Source organism: Macaca fascicularis, chromosome 2 (genome assembly GCF_037993035.2).
Source record: "Macaca fascicularis isolate 582-1 chromosome 2, T2T-MFA8v1.1".
NCBI lineage: Eukaryota > Metazoa > Chordata > Mammalia > Primates > Cercopithecidae > Macaca > Macaca fascicularis.
The window spans coordinates 119172197-119194522 of record NC_088376.1 but is presented as its reverse complement, the minus strand read 5'-3'; the positions used below and the strand labels follow the sequence as shown (position 1 = coordinate 119194522).

Sequence of the window (22326 nt, the reverse complement as noted above, 5' to 3'; positions counted from 1 at the left end):
GTTTTCATTCTTTTGAAGAGCAAATTTGTTAAAACTATTTCAGTATTAAATATTTGGCTGAAATTGAAACATCATAATATAGAATACATAGAGGGAAGGTGTTACTTACACTTGGCATTTTGAAGGATTTTCCATTTGATGACATTTTGTTTGGTGCACATTAGACTGAATGCAGAATAGCACACAACACACACATGTAAGTGTAATAATATATACATGTATATAGTAAACACCTTACATGTATAAGTCACACTTCTATCATTATAACTAGGAGACCTCTCAGAGATTTGATGTTTTTACTTCTAAATAATACCTACCTTGTATATAAATATCTGTCTATCTATATATGTCAGAAAGGATAAGATACATGTCATAATTTTAGTACATTCACCCTTTTTTTGCTTCATGCCACATTCTCTCCACTATTTTGGTTGCCATTCATGCTGTTCAAATATTTCCTGCTTTCCTCCTTCTGAGCATGATGTCTTGGCTTTGCTACTTAAAAGTCATGGGTCTTCTAAAATGGAGAACAACAACTCAACCTGTCTCAAAAATGCTGATGGGCCTCATGAAACTGCCTCCTAGGTGTTAGTTCATGTTATCATTATTGTCAGTGAGATTAGCTTTTAATGGTGACTGCTAGAATATTAACATAAATACTCTAATGACTAAATTTACTAATCATATGTGGATGATAGAATATATAATGTATCATAGTAATCATAAATTATATCACTCTTCACTATTAAACAGCAGCTGCTGTTCATTGATTGTCTCTGCTTTATCTCTCAGTACATTGTAATAAACATCTTAAAAGTCGTGTTTCAATTAATCCTCAGAGTATCTGTACTATTATTACCCTCATTTTATGGATGAGGAGACTGGAGTTTTGAGAGATTGTATCTTTCTTTCCCTAAGCCATGGTGAGTAAGTGGAAGGTTAAGATTTGACCTTGAGGAGTCATGAACTCCTAATTGCAGCCATTACTCTTTTCCTGCCTTCCTACAATGTATTAATACACTAGATAAAGAGTCATAGCAGCTATAATATGTACCACCATGGATAATTCTTCCTGGGCAGAGTGTGTCCTGGCCGTTTTCTCCACCTGCAGCATTTCTGCCCTCAAGAAAGGGCTAAACTAGAAATGCAGGCAATCAGTTAATTTTCTGGGAGCTCTGGGCCTAACTAGATTTCTCTTACGCTGAGTTAGTTCCTCATAGGAGTCTTTGGGTGGGATTCCTTGGTTAGTTTACAAGTGAAATTGACAAATGTGTTAATTTAATCCTTGTTTCTATCACTCATTTAACTGAGCACGAAGTAGGCATTTAATAAACTCTTTTCATTTGCTTATTCATCTTTCCAGAAATAGCCTGTGTGCACACAAGCAACTGTTCCTTATCTTTTCCCAATTGGAAACATGTTAGACACACTGGAATACACACTGCATTTTACATTTTGCTTTTACAAAAATTTTCTGCAATTTGCCATTTGTCTTTTTCCATGAAGATAGTTTAAATTTATATTTAACCTTATTTATCTGTCTTTTACTTTATGGTGTCTAGGCTTTTTCTCTTGCTTAGAAAGGGCTCCTATACCCTATGAATAAAGTGAAGGGCCCCTATATTTTCTTTTTAAAAATTTTTCATATATTTATATTAATCCTTTTTTTTTTTTTGAGACCATGTCCTACTCTGTTGCACAGGCTGAAGAGCAGTGGTGCGATCATAGCTCACTGCAGCCTCCTGCCTCAGCCTCCCAAGTAGTTGGGACTCTATGGCTACACCACCATGCCAAACAATTTATTTTATTAATAGAAACCAAGTCTTGCTATGTTGTCCAGGCTTGCCTCAAACTTCTGGCGTCAAGCAGTCTTCCCACCTTGGCCTCCCAAAGTGCTGGGATTATAGGCGTTAACCACTGCCCTCAACCCCATCTCTTTTAGCACTTTTATGATTTAATTTTTTACATCTAAGCCTTTATTAGGAATTTATTTTTGTCGTGAAGAGTTAGGTAAGGTTTCACTGTTGTTATTTTTCTAAATGAAAGTAAGTTTTCAGTCATTATCAATGGAATAATCCATGTTTCCCCTACTGAATCTAAATGCTACCTTTATCATATACTAACTTTCCATGTGTATGTCAGTCTATTTTGGACTTCCTCATTATTGTTCATGGACTGATCTTTTTCTTCTTGCATCACTACCAAACTGTTTTAATTATCAGAGCTTTAAATATGTTTTAATACAGTACAGCTGGATCATTCACCTCCTGACATGAAAGTTTAGGGTAGGCAAAGACCTTAGAAGTCATTGATTTAGAAGTCAAAATTTTATCTGAATTTTATCTTTTGATCAAAAGATAACTGAGTCCCTCAGAAATAAGCAGGTTCCACCAAGGTCCCATCCCCAGGTCCCAGCAGAGCCAGAAATGAACCTAGGGTGTGGGCTGGTGGGGTATATTTTGAACCAGAACATGGGGCTTTAAGCCATAGCTCTGCTACACTAGGTCTCTGAGCCCTGAAAGCTCCACTGTTTTCACCTTTAAGCAGTCCTTACATCACAGGTTGCCCTGGGGAATGCAGGAGCCTCCTGCACCACCTAACGCAATGTTAGCCACAGAGGGCATCTCAAAAGTATTAGCAGACTGTCAGCCAAGGCCTTCTGAATCCATTTCAGCAGTGTGTTCCCATTTCACCACACTGAAACTTTTCTTATCCATGCCACACCTTACAAATTTGATGCCCTAAAGGTACTTTAGAGCAGCCTTTCCTAGAAATATTCTGAAGGATATTATTATGTGTTCTTAGAAAAGAACGGGTTCTGTGGGAAAGAACAGATGTGGGGAACGGTAAATCAATTTAAAGAAGATCTTTGCTATGGGACTGTTCAGAATCTTTAGTATGCTACTGTCTACCATAGACCACTAGAGCCCACAGTGTTTCCCAAGTCTGCTCCATCATGGCACACCCCCTGCTTCCACACTCCCATTTAACTTTTACACAATACTCAGGAGAATTTCAAAGAACAAATACTGTTTATTTTAGAGTAGTATTTTTCACAGTTGAGAAAACATTTCTTCTTTTTTTCAAATAACCTTGTAGACACCTAGTATTGTTTTATGTAATAATTACTTTAATTAGTGACAAAGATAAGATTAAGCATGTTTATAGCTCTTGTAGAACTATGCAGCCAAATCAAGATTATGTACTAAATGAAGATAAATGTTAAGAAAATCTAAATTAATGATATTAATTTAATATGGAGAAAGATAATGTTTTCCACACATGAATTTATACTGATATGAATGTGGTACAAACTGGCATGGCTGAGGTGCTGGTTCAGGAGGCCTGAACCAGTGGTATGCTGTGTGATGATCCAGTTTCCTTGCTGATTGCTGTTTTTATTTATAGTGCTGATGACCCCTGGTTTTCATGGTCAGCATGATGTCCTGTGGCTGAGACTTGGAGGGAATATATCATAGAAACAAGAAGTTCTGTGCCTTTTTCCATTTCACTCCAAAGCAATCTTAAGTGCAAACACAAAGGCTATATGGAAATCTCTTAGCAAGGAGAGATTTACCTGACCCAGATTTATAAGAGTTATTTACATGATCCAGGATAAATTCATTTTAACTTTTGAGATAATCATAGAAACGAAAAGATAACATAGAAAAGAAAAGAACAGACAACATAAAAACTCTCTTATAGCAAACTTCTGGATCCTTAAACACAAGTCCCCATCCTCTGGGAGTATTTGAGAGACACAATTCTAAAACGTGGTTTTAACTCTAACAAATACAGTGCCTAATTTGTTAGTCATTTACAAATACGTTAGGCATATCTCACTGGAAGTTATTTGTTTGGATTTATTAAAAAGCACTGACCTAAAGATCACAAAATTATTACTTAGTGCTAAATTATCTGTGATTTAAGTTCTTGAGCTTCAGTGATAGTTTAGAAAATTCATGGCATATCTAAGTAGGATCAAGATTTTAAAATTTTATATTAAAACACAATTTTGTGCTTACATTTAATGTGCTTACCTGAAGGGAAAGCACAATATGAATGATACATGGTATTTTCTTAAACTTGTTTTTTTCGGTAATAGCAAATGTTTTGAAGATGGGCTTTATAAATGTTAGGAGGTACTAAGATTGATAGCTTTGCAAATTGGTTTTAAGTATTTTGAATTTATAACTATCATCATGTTGCAAAATAACATTGACTTTGGAATGGCTTACTTCCTTTTGTAGTAATTCAAAAATGTTATGACAGCTATAGTTTTATAGTGAGCATAAAAATCAGTGAGGTAAGTTCAGTGAGGTAAGGTTAGTGTTGGAAGTTTTATTAACGAAAACTTTAAGTATTAACACATGAGTTACAATTCCCATGTGTTTTCAGAAATTTGCTGGAACTGAACTGAACATTAAATTTTGAACTTTGGACTAGTCACTTAAAACCACCTAATTTTAGTGTAAGAAGTAGCCAAAAACTTAAGTATGAAAACAGGTTTATAAAGTTGGCTGAATTATTAACCCACATATGATATGAATTCTCCCATGTAGGTGATACAAAGCACTCTCAACCCAGCATTGTTTTGTTCAAGTAGGTGGCATGTGGGACTTGGGTATAATTTTTTGACAGGTGGGCATGACAAATGCATTTTTACAACCTGAAAATCTCGACTGTGTTATTAACAAGCTGGTGATTGTAACTTAACTTTTATAAGCACAGCTTAAATGATATATGTGGTTATATGATACTAAATATCCCTGAATTCTATTTTTTGAATTCAAATTATATGAGAACAGACAACCTAAGAGAAATGTACTATAAATTATGAAGCACTTTATTATACAATCATTATTGTTTTTCTTTGTGCTATCTAACTATTTTTAAATATAATATAGATTTTTTTCTCTTGTCAAGTGTGTAAATCTTTGACTGCTAAATGAAGTCTGCACACAGAAGTGGGATTATATAGTCCTTTATCTCTGATTCAGTATTACTCTACTGACTGTAGACATCAACAGAAGGATAAATACATCATTGACATTAACTCCGTCTTGAAAGGCCAAAGGCTCAATTGAAATGACCAGATCTCTTGTTATCCATGACTGTGAGAGGAAGAGACCTTATAACAAAAGACCTAAAACCAGGGGCCCTTACAGGAAAGGGATTTCTCTCAGTTTTCAACCATATGGATGTCCTCTCCTTACACATTTTTGTTAATTTGGTCTCAGAGAGCTGCATCTAAACGGGAGTGAATCTGTAAATGTGCAGAAGGTGTCCTACCTGGTCGTTAGGGGAAATGTTGATGTAATTACAGTACTGCCCATCCACATGTAGATCAGACTCCAGTCCAGCTTCTGTTGTGTTGCGAACTTCCAAATCATATAGCCGTTTGCTTTCCATATGTTTCCTAGCCATCTCAAACTACATATGCCTAATCCTAAACTCTTGATTTCCTTTCCTCAAGTCCAGTTCTCCCCAGTCTTTCCCAGCACAGGCAATAATTCCACTATCTACTGAGTTTTTCCAGCTAGCAACCCAGGAGTCTTCTTTGATGTCTTCCTTCCTTTCACCCCTACACATATATATCCTCAGTTCTGCCAGCTGTCTTCTGACTGTATCTCCAAATGCATCACACACACAGCCATGTCCCCCCTCTCCACCTCCATCCTAGTTGTGACAGCCACTTTCTCCCTTCTGGTTCACTGTAGCAGCTCCTCACCTGTCCCCAGCCTCCATTCCTGTCCCCTAGTGCCTGTTTTCCATAGAACACCCAGAGTGAATTTTAAAGAAAAGGTGCATCAAATTGTCCCATCCTTGACCAATAGCAAGACTCTATTGGTCTTTAATAACTTCCTTGCTTTCTGGTTCAACAAGGCATTCTGTACTCACCTGCACATCCTGCCTTAGACCTAAAATCAATCATTTCTACAATGAAAGTGGATTTGTTTTAGTGAAAATGGTTTAGAGATTACAATGTGGGCACTTGGGGTGGGTTTTCATTGCTACTGAGGTGGTCAGTTTTTTTTAGGTCTAAAGTGGACAAAGCTAGAAATTAAAAAAAAAAAATAGGAAGGGTCGGGGGGGCCAGTGAGGGTTGAAAAATTACCTGTGGGGCAAAATGTTCACTATTTGGGTGATGCGTACACTAGAAGCTCCAAACCTCACCATTATATAACAAACCGGGATCTTAAAAAAAGAAAAGAAAATATGAAAATACATCATGTATTCATAATATTTCCAGTTTGAATTTAGTATTACAAGGCTTTTATTTAAGTTCTTAGAGTTTATATCTGTATTACTCCACTCTTGCGCTAAAACTTGTATTTATTAAATGGTATTGACATATACCATAGACATATTTATTTGTTCTACCTCCACCACCTCCAACCTTACAACTGTATATTTCAATAAATCACAAAGCTGACTGTCTTGTTAAAAGGCTATATCCCTAACACTAGAATGTTGCCTGGCACAAGATTGATTCTTCATATTTACTAATGAATGAAAAAATGATTCTCGTTACTGCTTATAAAAAAGTTACCTACAGACAGGAGAGAAATCTGAAATTAAAATAGCTGCAGAAGTTAAAGAGCAGGAGGATGTAACCGAGCATAGGGTAAGAGATGGGCACACCCTCATCCGTAGAGCCAGTTTTTGATGATGCAGCTGCTGAAGGACATTTTTTTCTGAAAGGCAACTTTTGCTATAATTAGAGATTGACGTGAAAGAGTTTTTGAAAGCAGTGATTATTCTGAGTTCTTCTTTCATCAAGAATCCAGAAAGATTCATGCTAGCTGAATTACCCAGCCATCAAGGTCATTGACGATTATTCATCAAAAGTTTTCTTTTGTAAAGGTCAATAGCCCCTGATGGTTAGAGAAGGGAAGAAGGCAGGACTCCTGCCCCACCACCTGGCCTCCATGTAGTACATCACAGCTGTACAACTTCCCTGAGCACTCCTTGAAGTTCTAGCTCTCTGTTTTTCTGGAAGCTTCATGCGCATGAAAGCTTCTCTCTAAGTCAGTGTGATGCTGTCTTATGACAGGGCTCAGCCAACCTTGTGTTTGCTGTTGGGCCAAAATCCTCCCTGAATCATTGATATGCAAGGGAGATTGAAATTCTAAGCCTAGATGGGATTCCATTCCAAGGATTGAAGGTTTCGGGCTTACTGGAGTCATGGACCTTCACCGTCCAATATGGTAGCCATGAGCCACACGTGGCTATTGAGCACCTGAAATATGGCTAATCCTCATTGAGATGTGCTAAAAGTGTAAAAAAAAAAAAAGCTGGATTTTGAAGACAATACAAAAAATGTAAAATATCTCAATATTTTTCATATTGATTACAAGTTGGGTAATAATATTTTAGATATAATAGATTAAATTAAATATATTATTAAACTTAATTTCACCTCTTTTTACTTTTTAAATGTGGCTATTAAAAATGTAAAAGTATAGATGTGGCTTGCATCATAATTATTTTGGACACACAATCTTAAATCCTGCTCTTGGAAGAGTGGACATGCCTATGCAACATTTCTAGCCAATGCACAGATCTCAAATACCATTCACTTCACCTGGGAGAAATCACTCCTCACATCAATTATGTTAATTGACAATTTTCAGTTGTCCATCAAATATAAAGAATATTGAGGTATTTTTGGTTGCTGACTCTGGAATGTTAGCTTTTAATTAAAGTCTTTCATAGCTAATTAACTAACTCTGAAGGACTTATTCCCAGTTGGGTAATACACCCATCCGTCCACCCACCCACACAACCCTCCACACTGCACACATATCATAGAGTGTATGCTGAAATATTTTTAAGTAAATGTCAAACAATATAAAGCCTCAGTACATGTTAGAGCACAAAACCTTATTTGCTGGTTCTCCACTCTTCCTGAGGGCTGTTGATCAGCAACCTTTATTGCATTCCTGCAGTATATAAATCACTGAATTAGAGGTGGTGGAAAGTAGAATAATAAAGTATAATAACAATAGCAAAAGATTATTGAGTGTTTCTAGGTGCTAGGTACTGTGCTAAGTGCTTTATATGTGTTATTTAATTTAATACTCAAAATAACTCAATGAAGGACTTACTGTTATTATCCTCATTTTCCTTGTAACACCTTAGAAATGTTCAAGACATTTGAAAGGCCATTGTTGTGAGTTAGTTGAACATATATATTTGCATTGCAGAGGATGTTGCAAAACAGAGTTATCCACTTGAGCCGCTTGTTTATCCAAACTGAAATTCAAGTTGATGAGCTTAAGAGGATCTTTCCTCTTCAGTCTGTCTTTCTCTCTCTTCTTCCCAAGGCTTTGATCTTTAACCCCGGTATCTACTCCCCCAAGGTTCTACTGCTTCTTCCTCTTAGTGCTGTCTTTGGTCCTCTGTCATTTTCCCGCCTGCTTTGGATTTGGGATGAAAGGAGAAGGGAAGTAGAAGGTCCTATATATAGAAAGAGTGAAAGGAAGTACCATAGCCCTAATTCTTTAGATTCGTGACAATCTCTAAGACAAAAAAACAGTTTTAGTTTTAAGGTGCCTACTTTGCAGCAAAACCATAGTAGTTTATTATAATAATTTCTAAGTTGTTTAACCCATCATACTGTAAGTCCAACCTGTTTTAAGGATTGAGGCCTCAGGGGAGAACCTGTTTCTCACAGTCACTTTGAGGATCCAGACTTAGGGAGGTTCTGCCATCTTATATCTCCACCATCTGGGAAATGTAGCCTCTAAAGAAGAAAAGGAGTGTGGTGTGGAACAGACAGGAAGTGATGTACCTCACTTCTGCTTACATTTCCTGAAGAAAACACAGGGTTTCATTTTCCCAAAAGTTGCCTGAGAAGGGTGATCTTTTCTGTGTTCAGGAGGAGAGGAGAGTTGGATGTGAGTGAGAACTGGTGGTTACTACCAAGGAAGTTTTAGATTTTAGGTTATTTTTAGTGTTTGTGTCTTTGGAGGCTGTGTACATTATTCATACTTCCAACTTTGAAACTGTCTCCCATTTGAATGATTGCAAGCTGAATCAAATTCAAATATACCCTTAACTCAAGTCTACGATTAGGAAAAACCAACAAATGAAGGTTTGAATGTGAAATAAAACTATATTGGGAGCTTTTGTGAGTGTTCCAGTTTCATTTGCTTTTAAAGTTTTTCTTTGTGATAGCCTGTTTATTCAATTCTTGAAGCATTGTCAAGCAAGTAGTATTTAATCTGTGAAAATTTTCAAGTGGCCCCTTTTTCTCCCTCAAGTGCTTTTTTCTCTCAAGTGTTGCTGTAGTCATTTTAAGATTGAAATGAACCATTTGATTTTTAGAAATTATTTATGGCACATCAGGTAGCACTTAGTGTTTTGTCACAACGTTGAAACCCTTTCTGAAGGCGCACATAAAATATGGCAGAAAGGTCGAGTGTCTTATGTATAGAACTTCTAGAAACATACCTCACCATTGGAACTGGTTATAATTCCTGGGTGCTGACATGAAGATTAATAATGCTTAACTCTGATTTTGGCAACGTTTTGCCAATTTCATTGCCATGGTTCTTTTCTTTCAAGTTATTACCTGGAACTGAAGTGATAACAAATGTTTTATGTTTTATACTGCCAGATAAAAGGTTACATTTTCATATGTCACGTGATCTTACACACACACACACACACACACACAAATGGATCAAAAGGAAATGAGCAATTCTCCTAAAATGGAAAGATTGTCCTAGTTTTAACATTAGATGACTAGTTCCCATGTGGTTAAGTCACATGTAAAAATTGGAAATTCAACCTTCTGGGTCTTTGTACACTGACTATACCATACAGTTCTAATTTTCTTTTGTTTTTCTGGGAAATGATGGTGCTCTTTGCTTTGCCAAGTTTTATTATTGAGTCAACTGCCAAAGTTTAAGAGAGAGAGTCAAGGGCTCTTAAAATTATTTGGTGTTGAGTGAAGAGGCAGAGAAAGGTATTCCATATACCCAAACATTTTAACTTTATGTCTCTACCTGATGTTGGAGTATAATCTAGACTTCGAGCTTTCTAATTCTGTTTTAAATGATGTACTCTGTTGAGTGGAGTCAGAATATTAGAGAGGGAAACTTTAATTTCAGTCATTGATACCCAATTTGGAACTAGATATTCTAATTTTTAATAGAATGTATTTTTTCTTGTATTTAAACTTATCTTCCCTGTATTTAAACTTCGGTGCATCCAAAGGCCTGTGTGCCTGCTTGTGGTTTTGCACCATCTGGAAGTTCATATTTAACTTTAGAGATGATGTCATACTTGCTTACTGCACACTGGGCTAATGTTGGTTGTGAATTGCCTGTGGTTCATGTCAAAGTTTCATCTTAAAAAAAAAAAAGAAGACCCTGAAGCCCATTTCTAGTGCAAAGCTCTAAAGATAGAGTGAAAGTGATTGAAAGGCACGACCCAAATTCCTTTGAAGTTAAGTACACACTTTCCAGTGCATAGAAAATAAACCCCCAGACAGAAGACCTCAGCTGGCACAGGCTCCCTCCTGCCATGTTGAATTTGGGTGTTTGAGTAACGTGCTGATCACAACCATCCTTGCTCTCCATTTTGTTCCTGGAGAAATGCTCTCATGGCTAGGGTTTTTTTTTTTTTTTTAAAATCTCTTTTGGGCTTGGGAAGATGCGACAGGGCACTGATAGATCACACATGGCAAGAAGGTGCTATACATGTTAAGCCTTAAAGTCTAGATTATATTCCAACATCAGGTAGAGACATAAAAGTTAAAATGTTTGGGTATATGGAATATTTTCCTCTGCCTCTTCACTCAACACCAAATAATTTTAAGAGCCCTCGACTCTCTCTGTCATCATTACAGAGTGTCTTTTTCTAAACTCTCTCCAGCACCACTCACTACCTCCCATATTGTAATTTATTTATATCACAGTTTGGATATTAGGCATTTCCTTTAGTCCAGATATAGACCATCCAGCTTTGATAGGTAGGATGCAGGGCAAATGGGACCTCAGTCATGTGTTTCTTCTCAGAATCACACTGAGTCCTGGTAAGCCCATGTGCAAATATCTATAATTGATTGTAACCCCTTTATAACCACTGCTATAATCCAGAGTGCTCAGCATGTTCTGCCAGTTTTCCAATAATCCACCAAATGCCTATGCTTTGTGCATAAACTCAAAACCATATTTTTTCACCAGGTATAATGAAAACCCAAAGAGAAAAGTGGTGTTTTGCCAGGCTGGTAGATGAAGGTAACTTTAAACAAAGATGGGCCACATGAGAAGCTGTGGTCCATCTTTAGTGCATCATCTTTAGTGCACCTGGCATGAATTTTCATTTAGGAAGAGGAAGATCTCCAGGACATGAGTACCGCTCCACCTTCCCAGGCCCTATATCTTTCTGGCTATTATGTGAGAAGGGGCACAGCTATCAGCTATTTGAAGATTCTGCCATTTTCCTCCCCAGTCACAGAATGTCCATCCTCTTTTGTAATGCAGTCAGGGCCATTAGGGCTTGGGGGCTCCACACATCTGTGATCACCCCTTCCCCTACTGGGACCTCCCAGCTTCATCCTTCTCACTGGAACAGAAACTGGAAAAACTCTCACTTCCCTGTCACCTTTGACCTTTAGAAACACAGCTTAGGCACCCCTTTCTTGTCAAGGAGCAAGAAAAGGATCTTCTACTCCAATAATTTTTCTTTCTCTCTAATATCATTGTCCTTCCCTGATACATTCTACCAAAAATGGATTCCTGTCTTTAAAAATCCTAAGATGTCAGATATGATCTGTTCACACCTCTTGGTTTTATAGATGGAGAAACTGAGGCTGGAAGGCTGGGGGAGGGGAAATGAGAGTTATCTGTCCTGATCCCTCTCAGGCAGATAAAAGCAGAACCAGTCCTAAAAACCTAAGTGTCCTCTTTCTATTGTTCCTATTGGCTTCTTTGTTGTTGTTGTTGTTTCTCTTTTAAATGCCACCTTCTGCTGCTCTGAACTTTTCTTTTTTTCTTTTAAAAAATATTAAATTTCAGTATCTTTAGGGTTATGGGTGGTTTTTGGTTACATGATTGGTTAAATCGTATAGTGAGGAAGTCTGGATTTTAGTGTACCCATCACCTGAGTAGTGTACCTTGCACCCAGTAGGTAGTTTTTTATTCCTCAGCCTCCTCACCCCCTTCCTGCTTCTAAGTCTCCAGTGTTCATTATACCACTTCACATGCCTCTGTGTACCCAGAACTTAGTTCCCACTTACAAGTGAGAACATGCAGTACCCAGAACTTAGTTCCCCCTTAGAAGTGAGAACACGCAGTATTTGGTTTTCCATTCCTGAGTTACTTCACTTAGAATGATGGCCTGCAATTCCATCCAGGTTGCTGCAGAAGACATTATTTCATTCTTATCATATGTATATCTTATATATATCACACTTTATCTACTCTTATCTACTCATTCTTTGATAGGCATATAGGATGATTCCATATATTTGCAATTGTGAATTGTGCTGTGATAAACATACACACATAGGTATCTATTTGATGCAATGACTTCTTTCCTTTTGGGTAGATACCCAGTAGTGGGATTGAATAGTAGATTGACTTTTAGTTATTTGAGAAATCTCCATGTTGTTTTCTATAGAGGTTTTACTAATTTACATTCCCACCAGCAGTGTATAAGCATTCCCTTTCCCCCACATCCATGCCAACATCTATTGTTTGTTGACTTTTTAGTAATGGCCATTCTGGTTGGGATAAGGTGATATTCTCACCATGGTTTTAATTTGCATTTCCCTGATGATTAGTGATGTTGAGTATTTTTCATATGTTTTGGGTAGCTGTATATCTTCTGTTGATTTCTTATGACATTCCTGTGTGATTTTTGTTTTTGATTTATTTTGTCTTTTTTTTTTCTTTCCATTCAAATTTTACTTGCCTATAGGATAAGGAAGCAAAATGTTTGAAAATTTTTGTAATGAAATGCAGCAATCTTCTACTTCCCCTGTTCCATTTTTTTTTCCCCTAAGACAAACTCTTTTAACTCTTCTTGTTCAGTTATTTTGATATCTCTAAATAACATACTTGCTTCTCTACTTCCTGATTGCTAGTATAGCTACTATCTGTTGACTTCCTGCTATGGAGGGTGAAGATTAAATCCTTCCATCACCCCAATACCTCATCACCTCAATACCTCATCACCCATGGGAATCTTATTCAACCCCCACTTCATTCTCCCAGTTACATTATAAGGCAATTTAGTTCCCAGGTTGGTGTTTTGTTTATTTTGACCTCTCTCTTTCATGAAAGACATTCTTGTAAGATATTTGTTAATTCTTAGTTATGTATTCATATATTTTTCAAACTTATCGAAATATAAATTATAACTGTATATCAAAGTATAAATTATTAAAGTATACAGTTCAATTACTTTTGACAATTTTGTGCACCATGTAACTGTTCTGCACTCTCACTAATCGATTTAGAGGCAAAAAATACACTCCTGTCCCTTTATAATCAGCCCTTCCCACCTTCCACCCCAGGCAACCATTGCTCTCATTTCTGTCACCATAGATTATTTTCACCTCTTTTAGAATTTCACAAAAATGGAAACACAGTCATGCCGTAAATCCTCTAGATTCTCTCACTCAGGATGCTTTTGAGATTCACCTATATTATTGTGTGATTCTGCAGGTCACTCCTTTTTATGGATAGTAATATTCCATATAAATATACCACCATTTTATTTATCCGTTCATTTACTGATAGACATTTGTGTTGTTTCCTGTGTGATCCATTATGAACAATGCTGCTGTGGGTATCTCTATGAAAATCATTTTGTGGACATGTCTTTTACACTCTCTATATCAGCAATCCCCAACCTTTTTGGCACCAGGGACCAGTTTTGTGGAAGACAAGTTTTTCCACAGACAAAAAGGTGTGGGGTGTAGGGGATGGTTTAGGAATGAAACTGTTTCACCTCAGATCATCAGGCATTAGACTGTCATAGGAGCGTGAACCCTATTGTGAACTGCACATGTGAGGGACCTAGGTTCATTAGATTCTATAAAAATCTAATGTCACTGCTGATCTGGCAGGAGGCGGAACTCAGGTAGCAGTGCTCGACCAACACTCAGCTCCTGCTGTATGGCCTGGTTCCTAACAGACCCTGGACCAGAACTGGTCCGAGGGATGGGGACCCCTGTTCTACATGATCTTATTTAATTTTGACTTGTTGTAGTAAACATAGTATATTCCTTTCCCACATTAAGGGAACTGACAAAGAGTTACTTCATGTATCCTTTCCCAAAGGGATCAGGACTGATCCTTGAAGAGTTAGTTCCTGGATGGTTCTAACCCTGGCTACAATCACATGTTAAGGTGTCTTTAATGATCCAGAAAAAATAAATCATGGTGGTTGTCTTAGTTCATTCAGGCTGCTAGAACAAAGTACCTAGACTGGGTGGCTTATAAACAACAGAAATTTATGTCTTACAGTTGCAGAGGCTGGAAAGTCCAAGATCAAGGCACCAGCAGATTTCTTGTCTGATGAGAGATCAATCAATGCTTCATATATGGTGCCATCTTGCTGTGTTTTCACATGATGGAAGGAGTGAATGAACTCCTTTGGGCTTCTTTCATATAGGAATTAGTCCCATTCATGAGGCAGTTTGCCCTCATGACCTAATGACCTCCTAAAGGCGCCACTTTTTAATATTATTGTATTGGGGATTTGATTTCAATTTATGAATTTTGAGCAACACATTCAGACCATAACAGTAGTATCTGCTGAAGTGGCAGCAAAATAATTGTGGCAAACAGTCCTAATCTTTTTTAAAAAATATATCCAATAAAAAAAGTAAATGTCTTGGGAGTAACATATTGAATGTCATTGTTTAGCTGAGAACAAGTGCCTTGGAAATCTCATGGTCCATCATTGTCAATAATTAAGGACAATAATCCTTCAAATAAAGTGTTTGTCACAGTTACATTTTAAGACTAGATTAGCGTACATTTATAAACACGGTTGCAAATATGGTGTTGTACATCAAAAAAGTACAATTTTAAAATGCTACAGAAAATTAACTCAAAATGGTATTCTGATGGTCTTCATATTCTTTTTGTTGTCTCATTTTTTTTATTTTACTACCCCAGTGACTTGTTTCTATGATCTAGTCTGAGTGGTCTAGAAATAGACCTTTCTTTGCACATGGCCTTCAGAATGTTAAATTAAAAAAAAAAACTTATATTTTCTTTTTTATTAACAACATTTGAAAAGCAGGAATTATAATTTTTTAAAATTTTAGAGCTGAGTTACAAAGAGGATTTTTTTTGTATGCTTTGTCTTTTTTTTTTCTTTAAAAGTATTTGGAAAGCAGTCTTTCATGAGGCTGGAGAATGGGTGTTTCATTTCTATCTTATTTTCTTCCTCCAGCAGCATGAGTGTCCTCTTGGCAACATGTATTTTTCTAATTTAGGAGTGTTTCTCTACATGTCAGTCTTGTTCCTCCAGATGTCCATGGCGTGGCTCATTATGTTCTCCGTATTTCAGGACTGTGCTGCAAAGCTTGAGCAATATTTTACCCTCCCTGGGCTCTCAGAGAGACATGGGAGTATTGATGTGCTTTGTTTCCAGCTTAAACAAACGTGTAGTTTCCCGTAAGTAGGGAAACAAACATGGAAACCTACCACTATTTCATAATGTCTTATTTCATAGAAATCTTATATATATATATATTTTTAAAGTATCACTATTGAGATGTGCGCAAATAGGGCTTTAAGAAGGATGTAGGCTGGCCGGGCGCGGTGGCTCATGCCTGTAATCCCAGCACTTTGGGAGACTGAGGCAGGTGGATCACAAGGTCAGGAGATTGAGACCATCCTGGTTAACACGGTGAGACCTCGTCTCTACTAAATATACAAAAAATTAGTCGGGCATGGTGGCAGGCACCTGTAGTCCCAGTTACTTGGGAAGCTGAAGCAGGAGAATGGCGTGAACCCAGGAGGTAGAACTTACAGTGAGCAGAGATCACACCACTGCGCTCCAGCCTGGGCGACAGAGCAAGACTCTGTCTCAAAAAAAAAAAAAAAAAAAAAAAAAAGAAGGATGTAGGCTGTTAAAATGCAGGGCAGTGAGGTTGCCATAAGCAGTGGTTCCACTGTGCCTTGCTCAGTGAACATGCTGCTGCCCTGCCCCCTCCAAGGGCACAAGTGATGGTTACTGATGACCTTTCTGTAAAACCACAACCTTCTGTCTTTTTCCTGATTTCAGGTAGATGCGCTGAGATTACGACTGGAAGAAAAAGAATCTTTCCTCAATAAAAAAACGAAACAGCTGCAGGACCTCACAGAAGAGAAGGGGACACTGGCCGGTGAGATTCGTGACATGAAAGATATGTTAGAAGTGAAGGAAAGAAAAATCAATGTTCTTCAGAAAAAGGTGAGTAGCTGACATAAGCCCTTCAAGTGGGGTATCATCCATGTTTTGTCATTTTAGAAAAATTTTGAGCACATGGAAAATAAGTAATCTTTTATGAATCTTAGATTAGGAAGTATAGGCTGATTTTCATACTGGTGTTTCACTTACTGGTAGTTGTATCATGTCGATATTAACATTGCTTGATGAATTTTCTACTTGATTACCTAGAAACTAAATAGTGATGTTTTTTTTTATTCACCAGCTTAAACATAGAGAGAATTGTACAAATTTAGATTCAAATTTAAAATAACCAAAGGTCCCAACAGTTAATTTTTTCTTCATTACTGAGAGTTAGCAATGTATTTTGTGGGTCCTGAATGTATTTTAGATACATTTGATATTCACATAAACTGTAGTAGATCCTATTCTGTGAAGCCCATACAGATTTTTGGGAGGCAGGAGTAATGTTTTACACCCATTACTTAATTGAAATCAATGGAAAGAATGTATAATAATTTCCAGCCACAGTGATGCAACATAGAAGATGCTCGACCTTGTTAAGGTCATTCCTTCCTTCCTTTAGCAGCTCATTTTCTACCTTATAGGGTACCCTGATTTTGTGATAGCGTCCCGATTTTCTTTTGGAGAATTCCTGTTTGCTACTCTATATAGTTTTAGTGGGACCACTGAGTATCCTGCCTTCTCTTAGTAAAAGGGTAGGTGAGAAGAGACACCAATGGCTGCTCTTTTACAAAAAAAAAATGTGTTGGGAAGATACAGGGCTGTCAGATGAACAGGCGGCCAGAGTGGAAACTAGGTGGAAATCAGTGGTGGGCAGCAGGAGCCTCTGGCGTGGATGCTGCCATCCACAGGCATGCTGTCAGGTGCTCTGCTGCAGCTGCAGCAAATGGAACTAACTGGCCCCTGCTCTTGGTGTCACCTGCCATCATCATTTCTCACCTGGCGTGGATCTACAGCATCCCAGGTGATTTTCTTGCATCCTCCCTCATGTTTCCTACAGCCTATTCTTAACACAGAAACTGGATTAATCCTTGTAATGCATAAAACAGTTCATGTCACTCTCTGATCAAAACTCTGTAGTCACAACCAGTTACATAATTTTGGGGGTCCATTGCATAATGTAAACATGACGCCCCTGTCCCAAAATTGAGAATTTCAGGATGGTAACATCAGAGCATAAACCAAGCATAGGAGCACAGCTGTCTCCACCTCCATTGGCTTCCATTGTCACTCAGAGTAACAGTGGAAGTCCTTGCAAGGACCCAGGACACCCTGCAGGATTAGGCTATCTCTGGCCAGTCTGGCCTCCTGTCTCACTGCCTTCCCCTTTGCTCAGACTACACCAGACACTGTGGCCTTCATGTTCTTCTGCAGACACGTGAGGCATGCTGTCTTGGTACCTGACATTTACTGTAGCCTTTACGGAGACACTCTCATTCTGAGCCCATGCTGCCCATTGTGGTAGTCACGAGCCACATGTAGAGATTAAGACCTTGACTGAGATGTGCTGCAAGTGTGAACTGCACATCAGATTTGGAAGACTTATGAAAAAAATGGAAGATCTCTCATGAATCATTTTTTACTTTGATTATATGTTGCAATGAAAATATTTTGGACATATCAGGTAAAATAAAATACATTATGAAAATGAATTTCACCTGTTTCTTTTTACTTTTTTAATGTGATTACTAGAAAGCTTAAAATTAACTGTGTGACTCACACTATGTTCCTATTGACAGAACTGCTCGAAATAGCCACATGGCTCATGCCTTTGCTTCTTTCAGGTCTCTGTTTAAATAGTGCTTTGTTGCAGGCCTTTTTTGTCCATCCTGCATAAAATCGCATGACCACCCACATTCCTGCCCTCTGTCTTCTGTCATCCAGTTTTATTTTTTTAAGTAGAACTTTTAACCATCTGACAAATGTGTGTGTGTACATATATATATATTTAAAATTTATATAATATGTATTAAATATATAAATAAATATAATATGTATTTAAATATACCTAGTTCATTCATATTACTAGAATATAAATTCCAAAAGGGGAGACCTTTCCCCCATATCTTTAGTACCCAAAAGTTACTAAATCCTTAATAAATATTTGTTGAATGAATGGATAAATGAACTTGCTCTAGAGTTAAAGTCTTGCATAGGAGCATTTGATTGGCCAAGGTTATATTACATCCTCACCCCCTGCTGCCAGGAGCACTTATTCTTGTGAATTTGATTCAAGGACAGAGCTATGCAAAGATGACAACAATAGTTGGCATTCATTTGTTTCAGTGCAGAGGTTGTGATGAGCATTCTAATATCTATTAGGATATTCCCCACGCTTTTGACTTTTCATAAGTGAGTTCTCTAATCTTTCTTAAACTCTGAGAGCCAGTTAGTCTCTTCCTGTTCTGTTATGGTCAGCCAGAGCCTAAATGGTACATTTACGTACAGAATAGTGCGTCACATTTTAAAAACAAAGTTAGATTTAAACCAAATTATAGAGGATTTACCAAAGAGTTAAAAGTAGAGACACTGCATTTGTTAGAAACTCTCAGGATATTGGCGATTTGATGAATCATATTATTAATTCATTTCTGTAGAGATCTTCATGGACAAGGTCCTGGTCATTGGAGCCTCCTCTTGTAGCACTAGCTAATTGATACAGAAATTTAGAAGAGAGCTGAGCAGAGATTACTAAGGACCCTTGAATCAAAGGGGCTGTCTAGGGTACATGGGAATAACAGAGAAATGGTTATAGTAGACTGTCTTGGAGCATGTTCTAAGGATTCAAAAGAAGATTTTTCATTTAAAATATCCAGCTGCAAATAATAACAAAGGTTGCATTTATTGAACTTACCTATATTGAACACTGCTGGATACTTTATTTACTCATGTAAATGGTGCTTGTTACATGCACTGTTTACTTACTCTTGACCACTACCTAGTGAGATGGGCACAATTATTAATCTAAGGAATTGTGGAATATTGAGGCTATGGTAAGCTTGCCCAAGGTCACATAGCCTAGATAAAAGTATTTTTTGTCTTTAGAAATATATAATAAAATAATTATTGTAAATTAAGAGAATAAGCCTCATTTTTTAAAATTTCACTTTTTATGATGATGACACCAGGTATGAGAGTGAATTAAGGAAAAATATCACACTTGTCCATTTTGTCAGAAGTTGAGACTAAGTGCACTCATTCTTGAGGAATAAATGACAACAGTTTTCTCAGTGAATATTTTGGGATGGCACTTACAATGCATAAGTGACAAATGACCACTTTTACCAATTCAAATATTTTGCAGAATTTTAAACTTTCCTCCACAGCCATACTTAAAAGCTTGAGAACCAGTCTGGAAGTTCTAGAACAAAATCAGTTGTATATTATGGCTCCTTTTGGCAACATGATTATGATATCACTTGTTTAAGTCATGTAGACAATGGGTTTGGAAATGTTTCATGTTTATTTGGAGAGGTTGCTCAGCTTCAGGTTTTTAAACCAAGTTTACCAATACTTTTGGGGAGGAAATAAAACCACTGGCAACGTAGCAAAGCCACAGGAGTTGTATTATACCTGCAATGTGAAAGGGAAATAATCCCTAGAGAAGTGATGCATATGATTTAGAAACTGACTCAAAATGTAGAAATAATACAAAAACAAATGGGCCAATGAAATATTGTCTTTAATTCTGGAGACTCCTTGGAGCTTAGACTACATTCAGCATAATTGGCTGTTTTAGGGCAGGCTTGGATTGAAATAGCATAAGCTTTGGATTAGGGTGTGTTGGCATGGAAGAATAATAAGCTCATGTCAATGTCAGACATGCAGTATTACTTAATATTTCTTTCTCATAGACTCTTTTGCAACCCTGTGTTGATGCCAGTGGAACTAGGTACGCTCCTTTCCTGGCCACGTTTACCCTGGCAAAGCTAGGCTTGCATTTCATATCTGTCAGCTTTGCCTTCAGAGCTCTGGGTCTCAGAAGTCTTGTGTGCTGCATAAGCCATGTAGACAGGCATGGACACGATGCTCTAAGTATTTCATCACTTGAAGAAGGAAGTGAGGCTGAATAAAAAGAAAACCCCAGGTGGAGGAGCATCTCTGATGAAGCTTTTGTAGGAAGACAGAGGTCATCTAGAGTGGATTTTTGGCCCTACCATCATACTTTTGGCTTTACTCTGTAATTCCAAGACATAGAGTTCTCTTAGTAGGGGACAAAAATGCACGTGTATGAAAAGTGTTTAGCTGTGACACTGAAATCAGAAGAGCGGTACGGTTTCCATGCTAAAGCTGTAATTTTCTGTTCCCATACCTGAATTTAAACTGTAACTGGTGAAGTGCTATCTGACTATTGAGTTTTTGTAGGAAATGTCAGAAAACCTTGATGACACTGTACATTTGGAAAGCGTATAATGCCCAGGATTTTAGGACATGGTAGCATTGTTTGAACCCGATCAAATTCAGACTGTTACGCAGTGCGTAGATTCTTACAGCATAAACTTGCTACCCACGAATTTTTTTTTAAACTCATTAAAACTGGACGAAAATTCTATCTCCATTTTCATTCTAGGCCTTAGTCCCATAAGCAATGTGAATTTATAGAACAGAGGTACTTTATTTATTAGAGGTAGAAAAACAGATGGTGATCTCTCTGGAAGCCAAGTTCACTGGCTGCCTACTGAACTTTGTGGATTGCCCTGTGGGTTGGAAAAGGCAGAGAGGGGTGAATGGAGTTGGCGCCTGGGAGTGGTATATATGGACCTTCCCACTTCAGCAGCTTGATTCTACCTATTTGGAAGTATGGTGGTGAAAATTCTGAATGATGATAACCTCAGGGCTAAGGACACTGTGGGATTACTGAGTTTCTTCCAGATATTTTTTTTTAAATTTTTTTAAAGTAATACCTGAGAAGATAGATACAGAACGTAGAGATTTCCATGTTGGTGTAAAATTGAAGTAAAGTGTGGAGGACTTTTTAACTCAATTGAGCTCTTTCTCAATGTTTAAACATCTAGTTGAACTTTTATACTTATTATTGGCAAACCTCCTAATTTTTCGAACATGTGCAAAATCATATTCATTTCACTTTTACTGAGTGTTTCCTATGTGTCAGTCAGTCACCACTCTAGGTCCTGGAGGTTCAGGGAGAAATAAGACAATCTCCAGTCCTCAAGAAACTGACAGTCTAGTTGTGGAGACAGACATGCATAATCCTAAATATAAGTGCAGTGGAGAACAACATATGGCATGTTACCAGAAGGAAATCACTTGATGGATGCAAACAGCAGAAGCCACTTCTGGCTACCCTAAGCAAAAGGGAATTTTTTGTAAGAATATCCAGGGTCCCACTATCTGGTCTGTAGAACCAGACTGGGGATGATAAAGAACCAAGGCAGCCCTAAGAGACCAAGAGAAGGCAAACACCACTGTGATTTGCCAGGAGTGTCTGGTCAGCTGTCTTTTCTGTTGACAGCTGCTCTCCCTCACCCTCTTTCCTCTGCCCTCACATTACACTGTCAGTCAAGAGTCAAAGTCCTGGGACAGAGCTCCAAACTTCACACAACTGACTCTCTTTGGCAGGATCTAATCAGACCCTTCCTTTATAAGAGTCAGGGATATGTGACTCCAAGCTTTACACTGGAGCTTTCTGCTCTGTTTTTGTGTCACTTACTCATGGAAGTCTTTGCTGACACTGCAGTCTGGGGGAGGTTTTACACTCTTAGAGAACTATGTCTTGGCTTAGTTTGGAATTATGCATCCCTTTGGTGAATATTGGCTTCCCTCTCAGGGCTTGAGTGCCCCAACCATCATCATCAAGATACCTCCAGCTTCTGGCAAAATTCTTGGCATCTGATGCTCCTTGATCAATAAGGATTGAGTGAATAAATGAGCTCA

General features: G+C 37.7%; 1 protein-coding gene across 18 annotated transcripts in view; it reads left to right on the top strand.

The window, feature by feature from the left end:
• ERC2 (ELKS/RAB6-interacting/CAST family member 2) overlaps positions 1-22326 on the top strand; it is a 974891-nt gene that overhangs the window by 380995 nt on the left and 571570 nt on the right. For all 18 annotated transcript variants that reach the window (XR_012431280.1, XR_012431279.1, XR_012431278.1 and 15 more), the window contains one exon: positions 16264-16431. Coding sequence is in view for 10 of the 18 variants with exons in the window: in XM_015446056.3 (XP_015301542.3) it covers positions 16264-16431 (168 nt within the window). In the remaining 8 variants the exon portion in view is untranslated. The remainder of the gene's footprint in view (positions 1-16263; positions 16432-22326) is intronic.